Source organism: Pseudophryne corroboree, chromosome 10, assembly GCF_028390025.1.
Source record: "Pseudophryne corroboree isolate aPseCor3 chromosome 10, aPseCor3.hap2, whole genome shotgun sequence".
Lineage (NCBI taxonomy): Eukaryota > Metazoa > Chordata > Amphibia > Anura > Myobatrachidae > Pseudophryne > Pseudophryne corroboree.
In genome coordinates, this window is record NC_086453.1 from 77,602,824 (window position 1) to 77,623,199 (window position 20,376).

Genomic DNA, 20,376 nt, shown 5'->3' on the forward strand with positions numbered 1-20,376 from the left:
CAGGAGCACCCAGCTTGTTGGGTGCATGCAGGATAAATAGCGAGTCAGTTTTTCTGACTCTAGCCGTCCTGGAAACATAACTTTTCAGGGCCCGGACTACGTCCAGCAACTTGGAATCCTCCAAGTCCCGAGTAGCCGCAGGCACCACAATAGGTTGGTTCAAATGAAACGCTGATACCACCTTTGGGAGAAATTGGGGACGAGTCCTCAATTCTGCCCTGTCCATATGGAAAATCAGATATGGACTTTTACAAGACAAAGCCGCCAATTCTGACACGCGCCTAGCTGAAGCCAAGGCCAACAGCATGACCACCTTACACGTGAGATACTTTAACTCCACGGTCTTAAGTGGCTCAAACCAGTGGGATTTCAGGAAATCTAACACAACGTTAAGATCCCAAGGTGCCACTGGAGGCACAAAAGGGGGCTGAATATGCAGCACTCCCTTAACAAACGTCTGAACTTCAGGCAGTGAAGCCAGTTCTTTTTGAAAGAAAATAGATAGGGCCGAAATCTGGACCTTTATGGACCCCAATTTTAGGCCCATAGTCACCCCTGGCTGTAAGAAGTGCAGAAAACGACCCATCTGGAATTCCTCTGTTGGGGCCTTCCTGGCCTCACACCAAGCAACAAATTTCCGCCATATGCGGTGATAATGTTTTGCTGTCACATCCTTCCTAGCTTTTATCAGCGTAGGAATCACTTCATCTGGAATGCCCTTTTCCGTTAGGATCCGGCGTTCAACCGCCATGCCGTCAAACGCAGCCGCGGTAAGTCTTGGAACAGACAGGGCCCCTGCTGTAGCAGGTCCTGTCGGAGAGACAGAGGTCATGGGTCCTCTGAGATCATTTCTTGTAGTTCTGGGTACCAAGTTCTTCTTGGCCAATCCGGAACGATGAGTATGGTTCTTACTCCTCTCTTTCTTATTATCCTCAGTACCTTGGGTATGAGAGGAAGAGGAGGGAACACATAAACCGACTGGTACACCCACGGTGTCACTAGGGCGTCCACAGCTATCGCCTGAGGGTCCCTTGACCTGGCGCAATATCTTTTTATAAAGGGGGTTATAAAGAACTGCGCTATTATGTCCTCACGCCTTTAAAGCTAGTGGCTGCTATGAACTGTTGGTGGGTGCACTACACAGACCCACTATAAGAGAGCATGTGTAAAAATGTGTATGGTTCAGCGCTCACTAGATTCATATAGGTAAATGCAATGAATATTGTGACTAAAATACTATATCAATATTATATATAAGACGACAAATAAATTATAATGTCTAAAAAATAAGTAATTTATTGGTAAAAGAATAAATGTGACAATTTGAAAAAGTTAAATTAATACCGGTAATTAATCCTCACATGTAACATAAAAGACAAAACAAACATGAAACATAAAAACAATCCCTATGGGCACACTGTATTAGCGGTTTACCCCACTGGGAAATAAATTCCTCCGCTGTTTTATAGCGTTCCTTAGTGACCGTTTACTTCCGCCCTCAAGTAAGAAGGCGGGGGTGGCTTCTTCACCCGTTTTACTCCCAGACAAATTGGTCCGTTACTAAGACATACAGACAATACAACACATAGACACATACATAGTGGTAATCTATCACAGTATAATTATCATTTGTGTTCCTAGGTAACTAATCACTTCCGCCCTCAGTTAGAATGGCGGTCCTGGCTTCCTTGCCCTTATTATATATTGCAGATTTGTTAATAGTGCTTCATAGGTACATGTAGGATTTTCCCAAGATAACAACTTCAATAAGTATCGTGTTTACTTATAATGTAGATGTAAAAAAACAGCGCTGGGTTGTAAATCGATTATACCGCAATCCTTACGAAGCCTTACAGGTGAAACGCGTAGATCGCGGATAGAATCGATCCCGCTCCGTACAGCGCCCGGAAGTGAAGAGCAACGGAGCCAGAGGGACGGGAGTCTGCCGGCAGACAAACACCAGCGCTGCATATATCAGCAAGTACAGAATTATATTCACCATAACAGGGTAAACTATACAGGACTGTGATCTTAAAACGGTAGGAGGGATCATGACCATTTACACTGCTGTTAACCCCTGCATCTACAAACTGTATGGCATGAACATAGACCAGATACCAGCACCTTTTCAATTACTGTGCTATGCACTGAGACTTTTGATATAACTCAGAGGAATTTATTTCCCAGTGGGGTAAACCGCTAATACAGTGTGCCCATAGGGATTGTTTTTATGTTTCATGTTTGTTTTGTCTTATATGTTACATGTGAGGATTAATTACCGGTATTAATTTAACTTTTTAAAATTGTCAGAAATTTATTCTTTTACCAATAAATTACTTATTTTTTAGACATTATAATTTATTTGTCGTCTTATATATAATATTGATATAGTATTTTAGTCACAATATTCATTGCATTTACCTATATGAATCTAGTGAGCGCTGAACCATACACATTTTTACGCAATATCTTTTTAGCTTTTTGTTGAGGCGGGACGCCATCATGTCCACCTGTGGCCGTTCCCAATGATTTACAATCAGTGTGAAGACTTCTGAATGAAGTCCCCACTCTCCCGGGTGGAGGTCGTGCCTGCTGAGGAAGTCTGCTTCCCAGTTGTCCACTCCCGGAATGAACACTGCTGACAGTGCTAGGACGTGATTCTCCGCCCATCAAAGAATCCTTGTGGCTTCTGCCATCGCCATCCTGCTTCTTGTGCCGCCCTGGCGGTTCACATGGGCGACCGCCGTGATGTTGTCTGACTGAATCAGCACCGGTTGGTTTTGAAGCAGGGGCTCTGCTTGACTCAGGGCGTTGTAAATGGCCCTTAGTTCCAGTATATTTATGTGAAGTGAAGTCTCCTGACTTGACCACTGTCCTTGGAAGTTCCTTCCCTGAGTGACTGCCCCCCATCCTTGGAGGCTTGCATCCGTGGTCACCAGGACCCAGTCCTGTATGCCAAATCTGCGGCCCTCGAGAAGATGAGCACTCTGCAGCCACCACAGCAGAGACACCCTGGCCCTCGGGGACAGGGTGATCAACCGATGCATCTGAAGATGCGATCCGGACCATTTGTCTAACAGATCCCACTGAAAGATCCTTGCATGGAATCTGCCGAAGGGAATTGCTTCGTAAGAAGCCACCATCTTTCCCAGGACTCGCGTGCAATGATGCACCGACACCTGTTTTGGTTTCAGGAGGTCCCTGACCAGAGATGACAATTCCTGGGCCTTCTCCCCCGGGAGAAACACCTTCTTCTGTTCTGTGTCCAGAATCATGCCCAAGAACAGCAGACGCGTCGCAGGAATCAGCTGCAACTTTGGGATATTCAGAATCCAGCCGTGCTGTTCTAACACTTCCCGAGATAGTGCTACGCTGACTAACAACTGCTCCTTGGACCTCGCCTTTATAAGGAGATCGTCCAAGTACGGGATAATTATAACTCCCTTCTTCCGAAGGAGTATCATCATTTCGGCCATTACCTTGGTAAATACTCTCGGTGCCGTGGACAGACAAAACAGCAACGTCTGGAATTGGTAATGACAGTCCTGTACCACAAACCTGAGGTACTCCTGGTGAGGTGCAAGTAAGCATCCTTGATGTCCAGTGACACCAGAAAATCCCCCTCTTCCAGGCTTGCAATCACCGCCCTGAGCGATTCCATTTTGAACTTGAACTTCCTTATATAAGTGTTCAAGGATTTTAAATTCAGAATGGGTCTCACCGAACTGTCTGGTTTCGGTACCACAAACATTGTGGAATAGTAACCCCGTCCCTGTTGAAGGAGGGGAACCTTGATTATCACCTGCTGGAGGTACAGCTTGTGAATAGCCGCCAGTACTACCTCCCTTTCCTTGGGAGCAGCTGGCAAGGCTGATTTGAGGTAACGGCAAGGGGGAGTCGCCTCGAACTCCAGCTTGTATCCCTGAGATACAACTTGTACCGTCCAGAGATCCACCTGTGAGCGAACCCACTGGTTGCTGAAGTTCTGGAGACGCGCCCCCACCGCACCTGGATCCGCCTGTGGAGCCCCAGCGTCATGCGGTGGACTTTGTGGAAGCAGGGGAGGATTTTTGTTCCTGGGAACTGGCTGCCTGGTGCAGCTTCTTTCCTCTACCCCTGCCTCTGGGCAGAAAGGATGCGCCTCTGACCCGCTTGCCTTTCTGAGGCCGAAAGGACTGTACTTGATATTACGGTGCTTTCTTAGGCTGTGAGGGAACCTGAGGTAAAAAAGTCGACTTCCCAGCTGTTGCTGTGGATACGAGGTCCGAGAGACCGTCCCCAAACAATTCCTCACCTTTATAAGGCAAAACCTCCATGTGCCTTTTAGAATCAGCATCGCCTGTCCACTGCCGAGTCCATAATACTCTACTGGCAGAAATGGACATTGCGTTAATTCTAGATGCCAGCCGGCAAATGTCCCTCTGTGCATCTCTCATATATAAGACGACGTCCTTTATTTGATCTATGGTTAGTAAAATAGTATCCCTGTCGAGGGAATCAATGTTGTCTGACAGGGTATCAGACCATGCTGCTGCAGCACTACACATCCATGCTGAAGCAATAGCAGGTCTCAGTATAGTACCTGAGTGTGTATATACAGACTTCAGGATAGCCTCCTGCTTTCTATCCGCAGGCTCCTTTAGGGTGGCCGTATCCTGAGACGGCAGTGCCACCTTTTTTGATAAGCGTGAGCGCCTTGTCCACCCTAGGGGATGTTTCCCAACGTAACCTGTCCGTTGCCGGGAAAGGGTACGCCATCAGTAACCTCTTAGAAATCACTAGTTTTTTATCAGGGGAACACCACGCTTCTTCACACAATTCATTTAACTCATCAGAAGGGGGAAAAGTCACTGGCAGCTTTTTCTCCCCAAACATAATACCCTTTTTGGTGGTAACCGGGTTAATGTCAGAAATGTGCAATACATTTTTCATTGCAGTAATCATGCATCGGATGGCCCTTGTGGACTGTGCATTTGTCTCATCCTCGTCTACACTGGAGTCAGACTCCGTGTCGACATCTTTGTCTGCCATCTGAGCTAGCGGGCATTTATGAGCCCCTGATGGCCTCTGAGACGCCTGGGCAGGCGCGGGCTGAGATGACGGCTGTCCCAAGGCTGCTGCGTCATCTAACCTTTTATGTAAGGAGTTGACACTGTCGGTTAATACCTTCCACATATCCATCCACTCCGGTGTCGGCCCTGTCGGGGGCGACACCACACTTATCTGCTCCTGCTCCGCCTCCACGTAACCCTCCTCATCAAACATGTCGACACAGCCGTACCGACACACCGCACACACACAGGGAATGCTCTGACTGAGGACAGGACCCCACAAAGTCCTTTGGGGAGACAGAGAGAGAGTATGCCAGCACACACCACAGCGCTATATAACACAGGGATTTACACTAAAAAGAGTGATTTTTCCCAATAGCTGCTAATAATCACATTTGCGCCTAAATTTATGTGCCCCCCCTCTCTTTTTTACCCTTGTTATATTGGATACTGCAGGGGAGAGCCTGGGGAGCGTCCTTCCAGCGGAGCTGTGAAGAGAAAATGGCGCTGGTGTGCTGAGGAAGAAGGCCCCGCCCCCTCAGCGGCGGACTTCTCCCGCGTTTTGTATAATGTTAATGGCGGGGGTTTTAGCACATATACAGTTTTATAAACTGTATTATGTGCAGTTTTTGCCAAAAGGTATAATAATTGCTGCCCAGGGCGCCCCCCCCCCAGCGCCCGGAGTGTGTGGTGTGCTGTGGGAGCAATGGCGCACAGCTGCAGTGCTGTGCGCTACTTTAATGAAGACAGGAGTCTTCAGCCGCCGTTTTCGTCGCTTCTTCGGTCTTCTGGCTCTGCAAGGGGGACGGCGGCGCGGCTCCGGGAACGGACGATCGAGGTCGGGCCCTGTGTTCGAACCCTCTGGAGCTAATGGTGTCCAGTAGCCTTAGAAGCACAAGCTAGCTGCAAGCAGGTAGGTTTGCTTCTCTCCCCTCAGTCCCTTGTAGCAGTGAGTCTGTTGCCAGCAGATCTCACTGAAAATAAAAAAACCTAACAAATACTTTCTTTCTAGCAAGCTCAGGAGAGCCCACTAGGAGCACCCAGCTCTGGCCGGGCACAGATTCTAACTGGGGTCTGGAGGAGGGGCATAGAGGGAGGAGCCAGTGCACACCAGATAGTACCTAATCTTTCTTTTAGAGTGCCCAGTCTCCTGCGGAGCCCGTCTATTCCCCATGGACCTTACGGAGTTCCCAGCATCCACTAGGACGTCAGAGAAATACTCTGCTGCTTCGAATATACCAATGATCAGATTGAAAACAAATAGTTTGACCTACGTCTACTTCAGTGAGGACACAAGGATAAGGATGAGATGAGGAGTGATTATTATATGCAACCAAAACAACTAAATTGTCACTAAATGCAAGACTTGTGGCTGCCTAATGTGTACAGTTCTGAGCAAATCTGTTTCTTTGTCCCTTCAGGCACACATACAATAAACAACAGACATTCATCCTTTAAATATTTTATTTCCATTTCTATAGGACCTGATGCTGAGTTGCACGCAATGTTGATGCCGCACGCAGATGAGTGATAGGTATGCGCATGCATCCCGATTGTTAGCGCTTAGAGACACACAACAGATTTGAACTTGGAGGTGTGAATGATGCTGTAAGTGACAGCGTCCACACTGCCAGGGCCGTCTCTCCGTATGGGCTCTTGCCCAAGGGCCCCAGGAGTATAAGGGCCCTAGGCTGATAGCTGAGGGTCCCCTCTTTCCAGGGGTACCAGATTTTTGAAAATCGGGCCAGGGGAACCAGAGATATCCGACTTAAAAGCAGTGGTTTCCATCCAAGCCTGTTAATTGCTCTACCCAGCCAGATATCTCAGATTGTGTTTGACTTACAGTTTTTCTGATGGTATACTCCAAAAGCTGGGACTCTCCCCTTTTGGTGAACACTGGCAGCTTGTCTCTACTATGCCCAGAACCAGAGATATCAGCCTTCCAGCAGCTGGTCCCTGCTCCAGTTCCACACGCCTGGTATACAGTTTTATATTTTCGTTGGTGGATTGCTCTGGCTCCTGAACTCTGATCCCCAAGTCCCCAGTACCTCCTGAAAGGTGGGACTCTCTAGTGTTTTTGTCCCATTGAAAGCTAAGAAATCTATTTCCAGGTACTTGAGATATCTGCAGTCAAGCAAGCTGTCCTCCCACCGGAAAATGATGAATATTAAGCCAACTCCACTATCCACCCCTCCCCTGCACATTAAAAACCCCCTACCATCCTGGAAGTTATGTACCAGGGCCCCTTCATTCAGCCCAATGCCACCTTCTACAGTTTAGTGTTCTCACTTCTGACCCATCTGTGCAGTAAAGGATTAATTAACAGAAATTACTGCTCCAGGTCCTACAGTACATGCTGAGCGACAGATAGAATACCCACTGCCGCCCACGGGACATCAAAGCTGCCGCTGATAGCACCCCCAACCCCTACCGCTGGAGGATAGGTAGGGGCCCCAGTGCATTGTTGTGCCCAGGGGCCCACACTACTGTTAAGACGGCCCTGCACACTGCAGCTCACAAAGGAGAACATGGTCAAATGAAGAAACTGGTGCAAGTTTCAATGGTGCATCTGATGGTGTGCCTAAAGATGCACCAAGACGGAACTGCACCATCTCAAGATGCTGCAAGTGGGAATCTTAATACATACTGTATTAAATCTAGAGATGAGCGGGTTCGGTTTTACTCGGTTTTACTCGAATTTACTCTGTTCTCAAAACGGCATCTTATTAGCTCACGGATGTCACGTGTTTTGGATAGCCAATCAGAAAAATCTGGATAAAACCGAACTGGCGTTAATTCTGGCGTTACATCCGAACCCGCTCATCTCTAATAAATCGGGCGCAGCATTAGCATAAGACGCAGATGCAGCTGCATTTACGTGCAACTCCGGATCAGCCTAGTTGCATTATGCAAAACCATCCAGCAGAAAGTATAGGCTGAATGGTTTAAATGTGGAAGAAGATTAAATAAATATATTTTAAAAACCACTGTTTAGGACAAAAACCTACTTGCTTATTATATACAGTAGTGTATATCCATAAAACTGTGAACTACGTGGATCTAATAGTCTAATGTCTATTGTCCAAAAAATTAAAATAGTGTCTATTGATGTCCATTCTCTTGCTTTTTGAGAAATAATAAGAATTTACTCACCGGTAATTCTATTTCTCGTAGTCCGTAGTGGATGCTGGGGACTCCGTAAGGACCATGGGGAATAGACTGGCTCCGCAGGAGACTGGGCACACTAAAAGAAAGATTTGGTACTACCTGGTGTGCACTGGCTCCTCCCTCTATGCCCCTCCTCCAGACCTCAGTTAGGATACTGTGCCCGGAAGAGCTGACACAATAAGGAAGGATTTTGAATCCCGGGTAAGACTCATACCAGCCACACCAATCACACCGTATAACTCGTGATATTAAACCCAGTTAACAGTATGAAATACAACTGAGCCTCTCAACAGATGGCTCAACAATAACCCTTTAGTTAGGCAATAACTATATACAAGTATTGCAGACAATCCGCACTTGGGATGGGCGCCCAGCATCCACTACGGACTACGAGAAATAGAATTACCGGTGAGTAAATTCTTATTTTCTCTGACGTCCTAGTGGATGCTGGGGACTCCGTAAGGACCATGGGGATTATACCAAAGCTCCCAAACGGGCGGGAGAGTGCGGATGACTCTGCAGCACCGAATGAGAGAACTCAAGGTCCTCCTCAGCCAGGGAATCAAATTTGTAGAATTTAGCAAACGTGTTTGCCCCTGACCAAGTTGCAGCTCGGCAAAGTTGTAAAGCCGAGACCCCTCGGGCAGCCGCCCAAGATGAGCCCACCTTCCTCGTGGAATGGGCTTTCACTGATTTAGGATGCGGCAATCCAGCCGCAGAATGCGCCAGCTGAATTGTGCTACAAATCCAGCGAGCAATAGTCTGCTTAAAAGCAGGAGCACCTATTTTGTTGGGTGCATACAGGATAAAAAGCAAGTCAGTTTTCCTGACTCCAGCCGTCCTGGAAACAAAAATTTTCAAGGCCCTGACTACGTCCAGTAACTTGGAATCCTCCAAGTCCCTAGTAGCGGCAGGCACCACAATAGGTTGGTTCAAGTGAAAAGCTGATACTACCTTAGGGAGAAACTGGGGACGAGTCCTCAATTCTGCCCTATCCATATGGAAAATCAGATAAGGGCTTTTACATGACAAAGCCGCCAATTCTGACACACGCCTGGCCGAAGCCAAGGCCAATAACTTGACGACTTTCCACGTGAGATATTTGAGATCCACGGTTTTAAGTGGTTCAAACCAATGTGATTTTAGGAAACTCAACACCACATTGAGATCCCAAGGTGCCACAGGAGGCACAAAAGGGGGCTGAATATGAAGCACTCCCTTTACAAAAGTCTGAACTTCAGGCAGTGAAGCCAGTTCTTTCTGGAAGAAAATCGACAGAGCCGAAATATGGACCTTAATGGAACCCAATTTTAGGCCCATAGTCACTCCTGACTGTAGGAAGTGCAGAAAACGACCCAGCTGAAATTCCTCTGTAGGGGCCTTCCTGGCCTCACACCACGCAACATATTTTCGCCAAATGCGGTGATAATGGTTTGCGGTTACTTCTTTCCTGGCTTTTATCAGCGTAGGAATGACTTCCTCCGGAATGCCCTTTTCCTTTAGGATCCGGAATTCAACCGCCATGCCGTCAAACGCAGCCGCGGTAAGTCTTGGAACAGACAGGGCCCCTGCTGTAGCAGATCCTGTCTGAGCGGTAGAGGCCATGGGTCCTCTGATAACATTTCCTGAAGTTCCGGGTACCAAGCTCTTCTTGGCCAATCCGGAACCACGAGTATCGTTCTTACTCCTCGCCTTCTTATTATTCTCAGCACCTTTGGTATGAGGGGCAGAGGAGGGAACACATAGACCGACTGGTACACCCACGGTGTCACTAGAGCGTCCACAGCTATCGCCTGAGGGTCCCTTGACCTGGCGCAATATCTCTTTAGCTTCTTGTTGAGGCGGGACGCCATCATGTCCACCTGTGGCCTTTCCCAGCTGTTTACCAACAGTAGTAAGACTTCTGGATGAAGTCCCCACTCTCCCGGGTGTAGGTCGTGTCTGCTGAGGAAGTCTGCTTCCCAGTTGTCCACTCCCGGAATGAACACTGCTGACAGTGCTAGTACGTGATTTTCCGCCCATCGGAGAATCCTTGTGGCTTCTGCCATGGCCACCCTGCTTCTTGTGCCGCCCTGTCGGTTTACATGGGCGACTGCCGTGATGTTGTCTGATTGGATCAGAACCGGCTGGTTTTGAAGCAGGGGCCTTGCCTGACTTAGGGCATTGTAAATGGCCCTCAGTTCCAGAATGTTTATATGTAGGGACGACTCCTGACTTGACCAAAGTCCCTAGAAATTTCTTCCCTGTGTGACTGCGCCCCAGCCCCGAAGGCTGGCATCCGTGGTCACCAGGACCCAGTCCTGTATGCCGAATCTGCGGCCCACTAGAAGATGAGCACTCTGCAGCCACCACAGTAGAGACACCCTGGTCCTTGGAGACAGGGTTATCAGTTGATGCATCTGAAGATGCGATCCCGACCACTTGTCCAAGAGGTCCCACTGGAAGGTCCTTGCATGGAACCTGCCGAATGGAATTGCTTCGTACGAAGCCACCATTTTTCCCAGGACTCGTGTGCAGTGATGCACCGATACCCGTTTTGGTTTTAGTAGGTCTCTGACTAGAGATGACAGCTCCTTGGCTTTCTCCTGCGGGAGAAACACTTTTTTCTGTTCTGTGTCCAGAATCATCCCCAGGAACAGTAAGCGTGTGGAAGGAACCAGTTGTGACTTTGGAATGTTTAGAATCCAGCCATGCTGTTGTAGCACTTCCCGAGATAGTGCTACTCCGACCAGTAACTGCTCCCTGGACCTCGCCTTTATTAGGAGATCGTCCAAGTACGGGATATTTAAAACTCCCTTTTTTCGAAGGAGTATCATCATTTCTGCCATTACCTTGGTAAACACCCTCGGTGCCGTGGACAGTCCAAACGGTAGTGTCTGGAATTGGTAATGGCAATCCTGTACCACAAATCTGAGGTACTCCTGGTGAGGAAGGTAAATTGGGACATGCAGGTAAGCATCCTTGATGTCCAGGGATACCATGTAATCCCCCTCGTCCAGGCTTGCAATAACCGCCCTGAGCGATTCCATCTTGAACTTGAATCTTTTTATGTATGTGTTCAAGGATTTCAAATTTAAAATGGGTCTCACCGAACCGTCCGGTTTCGGTACCACAAACAGTGTGGAATAGTAACCCCGTCCTTGTTGAAGTAGGGGTACTTTGACTATCACCTGCTGGGAATACAGCTTGTGAATTGCCTCTAGTACAGCCTCCCTGCCCGAGGGAGTTGTCGGTAAGGCCGATTTGAGGAAACGGCGGGGGGGAGGTGCCTCGAATTCCAGCTTGTACCCCTGAGATACTATTTGAAGGATCCAGGGATCCACCCGTGAGCGAACCCACTGATCGCTGAAATTTTTTGAGGCGGCCCCCCACCGTACCTGGCTCCGCCTGTGGAGCCCTACCGTCATGCGGCGGACTTGGAAGAAGCGGGGGAGGACTTTTGTTCCTGGGAACCTGCTGCGTGGTGCAGCTTTTTTCCCCTTCCTCTGCCTCTAGACAGAAAGGACCCGCCTTTTCCCCGCCTGTTTTTCTGGGGTCGAAAGGACTGTACCTGATAATACGGCGCTTTCTTAGGCTGTGAGGGGACATGGGGTAAAAATGCTGACTTCCCAGCTGTTGCTGAGGAAACAAGGGGGTAAATTTACTAAGATGGGAGTTCTATTTAAGAAGGGATGTTGCCCATAGCAACCAATGAGATTCCATGTATTATCTTCTAGAAGGTGCTAGATAAATGAGAAGTAGATTTTGATTGGTTGCTATGGGCAACATCACATCTTAAACAGAACTCCCATCTTAGTAAATTTACCCCAAGGTCTGAGAGACCATCCCCGAATAACTCCTCACCCTTATAAGGCAAAACTTCCATGTGCCTTTTAGAATCTGCATCCCCTGTCCACTGCCGAGTCCATAAGCCTCTCCTAGCAGAAATGGACAATGCACTTATTCTAGATGCCAGCCGGCAGATCTCCCTCTGTGCATCTCTCATGTACAAGACTGAGTCTTTTATATGCTCTACGGTTAGCAATATAGTGTCCCTGTCTAGGGTGTCAATATTTTCTGACAGGGAATCTGACCAAGCAGCAGCACTGCACATCCACGCTGAAGCAATAGCTGGTCTCAGTATAACACCAGTGTGTGTATATATAGACTTTAGGATAGCCTCCTGCTTTCTATCAGCAGGTTCCTTAGGGCGGCCGTATCCGGAGACGGTAGTGCCACCTTTTTAGACAAACGTGTGAGCGCTTTATCCACCCTAGGGGGAGTTTCCCAACGTGACCTATCCTCTGGCGAGAAAGGGAACGCCATTAGTAATTTTTTTGAAATCACCAATTTCTTATCAGGGAAAGCCCACGCTTCTTCACACACTTCATTTAATTCTTCAGATGGGGGAAAAACTAATGGAAGTTTTTTCTCCCCAAACATAATACCCTTTTTTGAGGTACCTGGGTTTATATCAGAAAGGTGCAAAACCTCTTTCATTGCCTCAATCATGCCACGAATGGCCCTAGTGGACATCAAATTTGACTCATCGTCGTCGACACTGGTATCAGTATCCGTGTCGACATCTGTGTCTGCCATCTGAGGTAGTGGCGTTTTAGAGCCCCTGATGGTCTTTGAATTGCCTGGGCAGGCACGAGCTGAGAAGCCGGCTGTTCCGCATTTGGCATGTCGTCAAATATTTTACGTAAGGAGTCGACACTTGCACGTAATTCCTTCCATAAGTCCATCCACTCAGGTGTCTGCCCCGCAGGGGGTGACATCACATTTATAGGCATCTGCTCCGCCTCCACATAAGTCTCCTCATCAAACATGTCGACACAGCCGTACCGACACACCGCACACACACACACAGGGAATGCTCTTAAAGGAGACAGGACCCCACAAAAGCCCTTTGGGGAGACAGAGAGAGAGTATGCCAGCACACACCAGAGCGCTATATAATGCAGGGACTAACTGAATTATGTCCCCTATAGCTGCTATAATATTTACTGCGCCTCAAATCTGTGCCCCCCCTTTTTACCCTTTTCTGAAGTGTAGACTGCAGGGGAGAGTCAGGGAGCTTCCTTCCAGCGGAACTGTGAGGGAGAAATGGCGCCAGTGTGCTGAGGGAGATGGCTCCGCCCCTTTTTCGGCTGACTTTTCTCCCGCTTTTTTCTGTATTCTGGCAGGGGTAATTACCACATATATAGCCTCTGGGGCTATTTATTGTGGTTATTTTGCCAGCCAAGGTGATATTATTGCTGCTCAGGGCGCCCCCCCCCCCAGCGCCCTGCACCCTCAGTGACCGGAGTGTGAAGTGTGTATGAGGAGCAATGGCGCACAGCTGCAGTGCTGTGCGCTACCTTGGTGAAGACTGAAGTCTTCTGCCGCCGATTTTCCGGACCATCTTCTTGCTTCTGGCTCTGTAAGGGGGACGGCGGCGCGGCTCCGGGAACGAACACCACGGCCAGTTCCATGCGGTCGATCCCTCTGGAGCTAATGGTGTCCAGTAGCCTAAGAAGCCCAAGCTAGCTGCAAGCAGGTAGGTTCGCTTCTTCTCCCCTTAGTCCCTCGTTGCAGTGAGCCTGTTGCCAGCAGGTCTCACTGTAAAATAAAAAACCTAACATATACTTTCTTTCTAGGAGCTCAGGAGAGCCCCTAGTGTGCATCCAGCTCGGCCGGGCACATAAATCTAACTGAGGTCTGGAGGAGGGGCATAGAGGGAGGAGCCAGTGCACACCAGATAGTACCTAATCTTTCTTTTAGTGTGCCCAGTCTCCTGCGGAGCCCGTCTATTCCCCATGGTCCTTACGGAGTCCCCAGCATCCACTAGGACGTCAGAGAAACAGGGGGTCTATGTACTAAGCCTTGGAGAAAGATAAAGTGGACGGAGATAAAGTACCAACCAATCAGCTCCTAACTGTCAATTTTCAAACCCAGACTGTAACATGTTAGTTATTTAGCTGGGTGAGTGGTACTGTATCTCTGTCTACTTTATCTCTCTCTGTGGGGTAAATGTAATAGGGTCCGAGTTGCCAGAGGTGCAGGATTTCAGGAGAGAATGCACATATTTCTAAAGTGGCAATCATTTACAAAGCAAAACCAATCTGGTTTTGCCTTGTAAACGATTGCCGCTTTAAAAATACGGACATTCTTACCCGAAATCCTGCACCTCTGGCAACTCGGACCATATTATTTGATTCCCAAGTCTTAGTACAGCCTCAGTCATCTGAAATGTGGCATCCAATCAGATGTGCAATGGATTGCCAATCCACCCCACTTAATTTTAGGTTCCTGCATCTACTCTAGCTAGAGATATGTGGTTCAGTGCTCTAGAAATCTGAATCCACCCGAATTATGTGGATATGAACCGAACCAAAACCCAGTCTGAACTGAGTTCCGATTAGGACCTTCCCGAGGTTCAGAATTCAGATTTTAAATCTGAATTTTGGGTATTGGATAGCAAAAGTTACATGATTTTAGCTGTTTTTATAAAAATTTTAACAATGATTATTGATTTTTTTTATCAACTTTAACCAAATCCAAAACCGAATACGAACCAAAACACTTGAAGGTGGTTTAACCAAAACCAAAATTAATTATAACCAAAACATGGGAGTCCGCGCACATCTCTGACTATAACAACCACATGACCTTATTTTCCTACCACACTGCACTACGAGGCATCATGTGATCGAGTACTGTCGCAGCTAATGAATAGTTGCGTTCATTTTAAGAATTTGCCATAAGACACGAAAAAATTTGATGCAACAAAGTAAATGGTTGCCACCTGAAAATTATAGGAAATATACACATAATGGGCCTGATTGAAACTTTCACAACCGCACAAAATAGTTTACGATAAAATGCCACCTGTTTTACTAAGAATACCTGGTGTTGAGGTGCAACAATTCATTATAAACTTACCAGCTGTAACATTCACAAACACAGAGGTAGTAACAGTAAGCCGTGTCTCTGCGTTAGTCACCACACAGCTATAAGTCCCCTGCTTGTCCGAGGAAGCATTATGAATTAGGAGTGTATTTTGCTTTGGATTTAAATCTCCATCCTTGAATCTCCATTGGTAATCAGCTGGTGGTACAGAGTCAGCAGAACATGATAGTGAGATGTCAGAACCAAAATTCACATATAATTTGCCCGTGATTTGCACGTTCTCTGGACCATCTGCAATAACAAAGATACCATATGTCATAATACTGTAACAGGACAGAGAATAAGTCTGCAAGTTCTGATGTCAGGGCCAGTAACATTAACAGCTATGATGCATGCAGCAGAGCCATAAGTAGACTTTTTAGTGCCATGTGCCAGAAAAAGAATTGGTGACCCCCAACCACATTTTTCCAAGGCTGCCTTTTTGTATGGGCTCAACTGGCAGTTGCCCAAGGGCCCCAGCAGTATAAGGGTACTAGGCTGATAGCTGAGGGTCCTCTTTTTCCAGAGGTACCTGATTTTTGAAAATCGGCCCTGGGGAACCAGAGATATTCGACTTCTAAGCAGTGGTCCCATCTGAGACTGTTCATCGCTCTCCCCAGCCAGATATCTCAGGTTCTGTCTGACTGAGTTTTTCTGAGGGTAAACTACAAAAGCTGGGATGCTCCCCTTTCAGTGGACACTGGCAGCTTGTCTCTACTATGCCCAGAACCAGAGATATCAGCCTTCCAGCAGCTGCTCCATGCTCCAGCTTCACACACCTGATATGCAGTTTTATATTTTTGTTGATGGATTACTCTGGCTCATGAACTCTGACCCCCAAGTCCCCAGTACCTCCTGAAAGCTAAGAACTCTATTTCCAGGAACTGGAGATATCGGCAGTCAAGGAAGCTGCCCTCCCACCGGAAAATTATGAATATTAATCCCACTCCACTATCCACCACTCTACTGCATATTAAACACCCCCTATCAACCTGAAGGTCATGTGCCGAGGGCCCATTCATGCATCCCAATGTTCCCTTCTACAGTTTAGTGTTCTCCCTCCCGCCCCATCTCCCACCATCTCTGCAGTAGAAGTAATTAGCAGAAATTACTGCTCCAGGTCCTACATGCTGAGTGGATGCCCGGGGGATATCAAAGCTGCTAATGATAGCACCCCCCACCCATACCACTGGAGGATGGGTAGGAGCTCCAGTGCATTGTTTTGCCAGGGGCTACAATGCTGCTAAGATGGCCCTGCATTTTTACAATAGTGAAATAGGGCACATGCCCTAGTGGGGAAGGGACATGAAAAAATTATATATAGGTTATACAGGTATATACATATTTATAGAACACTGCAAGAAAATGGATTTTCAATTACAATCCCTTTATAACCCATTTCAACATACTGCCATACCCATGATTCAAACCCATAACCTGCTGCATTCCAGTCAAACACCCTACTCATTGGGGTCGATTTAATTCGGCAACAGATGAATAGCGCCGGGAATTAGCTCCCGACGCTATTCAATTCAGCTAAAGTTAAGTCGGTGAATGCCCGTTCTCGCCGACTTAACAGGTAGTTTTGTCGGGAGAACGGGCATTCTCCGACTTAACTTAACAGCGGTGATGCTGATTCCCGACAGAATCAGCCTTGCGCTGGCCGCGCAGCAGCACTTTTGTCGGTTTTCTTCTCTCACCCCCCCGGGGGAGAGAGAAGAACTCCCGACAATTGTGGGTAACTGGTAGCTGATTTGAATAGCGTCGGGAGCTAATTCCCGGCGCTATTCATCTGTTGCCGAATTGAATCGACCTCATTGAGTTATTTGATCCTGCATAAAAACTATGAGATTTCTAACTATATGAAGCTACTTGTACTTTGCAATTGAGCAGATCTATGTAGTGTGCAGCCACACATCCAATCCCTTGCAGTCACATACTACATAGATCTGCTCAGCTGCAATGCTGATCATTTTTTCAAAGTACAAGGTAAGCTTCAAATAGAATCTCCAATATATTTGCCCAGATCTGTCACTCTGTGACTGTGTGGATAACGCTTGGCGGAGTCAGAGAAAATGAGTCACAGATGTGAATGACTACAGGAAAAACACACACACACACGCACAGTATAATGCATATAGGACCTTAGTGCATGTTGTGGGTCCAGCTGCAATAGTGAAAAGTGGGGACAGGACTTTACAATGTCGGGACAGCTGTCAGCTATAATACATATACACAGTATAATGCATATGGCAGGATGTAGGGGCTGCAGGGGAGCACCGGGCACCTGTATACCCCGTGTATATGTGTGACCTGCAGAAGCGGTTACCTGGCCTGGTGTCCGCGGGTCTGCAGCCGCCTCAGACTCTCCTCATTCCTCCCCGGCTACAACTGTAACCATATAATAATTTACATAGACGCCTCTGACATGTAAAGTCACTGGTTAGTTATACTGGTGCTAGCACTGCCTATGACACAAGCAGCCTAAAACTACAACTCCTGCCATGCAGCGGGCGCTGATTGCCCACGGAATGATCGGCCTCTGTGATTGGCTGTGGCGCTCCGGGCGGCTGGTTGGGTTATAGTTGTAGCCGGTGAGGAATGAGGAGAGTCTGGGGCGGCTGCAGACCCACGGACACCGGCCCAGGTAACGTCTCCTGCAGGTCACACATATAGACGGGGTATACAGGCGCCCGGTGCTCCCCTGCAGACCCTATACCCTGCCAAACGCATTATACAGTGTATATGTATAACAGCTGACAGCTGTCCCGGCATTATAAAGTCCTGTCCCCACTTTTCACCATTGCAGCTGGACGCATAACATGCACTAAGGACCTATATGCATTTTACTGTGCGTGTGTGTGTTTTTCTTATATGCATTCACATCTGTGACTCTGTGACTCATTTACTCTGACTCCGCCCAGTGTTGTCACTCCATCCCCTCCCCCATTGGCGGCACTCCCGCAACCACCCCACCCCCGGCGCCCCTGGACCCCTACCCCACCCGCGGCACCCCGGCACCCACCTCTCCACCACCCGCACTGCCTCCGGACCCCCTCCCCGATCCACCGCACCCCCACCCGCAAAACACCCACCCAAGGCATCTCCGGACCCCCTACACCACCCACGGCACCCCCAACCCGCCCCTCCCCCTTCCGTGACAGTCCCGCACCTGCCCCTCCTCCAGCACCGACACCCTCTCCCCTCCCCCATCCGCAGTGCCTCCGGACCCCCTCCCCCATCCACGGCTCCCACTCTACCGCCCCCTCCACGTCGCAAGGGGCTACGCCCCCTTCACCATCGGACGCCCTTTCGTTGTGCAATATTTAACCACTAACAAAACTAGGAATGCAGGTAATATTCCATATAATAGAAATATTGAACACCAGAAAGGTGTGCTGGGGTTAAGGGGGCTTAGCCCCTTGCAACAGTGTGAAGAGCACCTGTAGGGCACGATGAGTCACCTAGTTCTCAAAGAATAACTAAGAGTTATCAAGTTAAGTTCATGAATGTTGTATAGTTATTAGCGACGAAAGTGTTGGGGGAAGGAGACAGGGGAGGTCAGGAAATGCTGGGCTTCAAAAAGTGGGTAAGCTACAAGTGTAAGTACAGTAATTAAAACATACAATTGACAAGTGCTGCCAACAGCACCCCCTTCCCTCCAGCGCTATGTGCAGTGGCACACTCCACACATACCCAGGTACGGCCCTGGCATGCAGATATAAGCACAGACTTTGGTCCTGAGCTGAGTTCTGTCTAATGTCCTGAATCAATATTGCACACAATTTGGCAGTTCTGAGGCTGTTTTGCTCGCCTTGAAATAAGTGTAATTATCTGCCTGCATCTCTGCAACTGCACCACCCCCATCCATCTTATTTTTGAGAAAATAAGATTTTACTTACCGATAAATCTATTTCTCGTAGTCCGTAGTGGATGCTGGGGACTCCGTAAGGACCATGGGGATATAGCGGCTCCGCAGGAGACAGGGCACAATAATAAAAGCTTTAGGATCAGGTGGTGTGCACTGGCTCCTCCCCCTATGACCCTCCTCCAAGCCTCAGTTAGGATACTGTGCCCGGACGAGCGTGCATAATAAGGAAGGATATTGAATCCCGGGTAAGACTCATACCAGCCACACCAATTACACCGTACAACCTGTGATCTGAACCCAGTTAACAGTATGATAACAACGAAGGAGCCTCTGACAAGATGGCTCACAACAAGAATAACCCGATTTTTGTAACAATAACTATGTACAAGTATTGCAGACAATCCGCACTTGGGATGGGCGCCCAGCATCCACTACGGACTACGAGAAATAGATTTATCGGTAAGTAAAATCTTATTTTCTCTGACGTCCTAGTGGATGCTGGGGACTCCGTAAGGACCATGGGGATTATACCAAAGCTCCCAAACGGGCGGGAGAGTGCGGATGACCCTGCAGCACCGAATGAGAGACTCCATGTCCTCCTCAGCCAGGGTATCAAATTTGTAGAATTTAGCAAACGTGTTTGCCCCTGACCAAGTAACTGCTCGGCAAAGTTGTAAAGCCGAGACCCCTCGGGCAGTCGCCCAAGATGAGCCCCCTTCCTTTTGGAATGGGCTTTTACAGATTTTGGCTGTGGCAGGCCTGCCACAGAATGTGTAAACTGAATTGTATTACAAATCCAGCGAGCAATCGTCTGCTTAGAAGCAGGAGCACCCATCTTGTTGGGTGCATACAGGCTAAACAGCGAGTCAGATTTTCTGACTCCAGCCGTCCTGGAAACATATTTTTCAGGGCCCTGACGTCGTCAAGTAACTTGGAGTCCTCCAAGTCCCTAGTACCCGCAGGTACCACAATAGGTTGGTTCATGTGAAAAACAGAAAACACCTTAAGGAGAAATTGAGGACGAGTCCTCAATTCTGCCCTGTCAGAATGAAAAATTAAGTAAGGGCTTTATATATGATAAAGCCGCCAATTCTGACACACGCCTGGCTGAAGCCAGGGCTAATAGCATCGTCACCTTCCATGTGAGATATTTTAAGTCCACAGTGGTGAGTGGTTCAAACCAATGTGACTTTAGGAAACTCAAAACAACATTGAGATCCCAAGGTGCCACTGGGGCACAAAATGAGGCTGTATATGCAGTACCCCTTTTACAAACATCTGAACGTCAGGCACTAAAGCCAGTTCTTTCTGGAAGAAATTCGACAGGGCCGAAATTTGAACCTTAATGGACCCTAATTTTAGGCCCATAGACAG

At 48.0% G+C, this 20,376-nt stretch overlaps 1 protein-coding gene across 4 annotated transcripts in view; it reads right to left on the minus strand.

Annotated features, from left to right (window-relative positions):
* Positions 1-20,376, minus strand: part of LOC134966064 (carcinoembryonic antigen-related cell adhesion molecule 8-like) — a 295,560-nt gene that overhangs the window by 129,752 nt on the left and 145,432 nt on the right. For all 4 annotated transcript variants that reach the window (XR_010188579.1, XM_063942528.1, XM_063942530.1 and 1 more), the window contains exon 4: positions 15,126-15,383. Coding sequence is in view for 3 of the 4 variants with exons in the window: in XM_063942528.1 (XP_063798598.1) it covers positions 15,126-15,383 (258 nt within the window). In the remaining variant the exon portion in view is untranslated. The remainder of the gene's footprint in view (positions 1-15,125; positions 15,384-20,376) is intronic.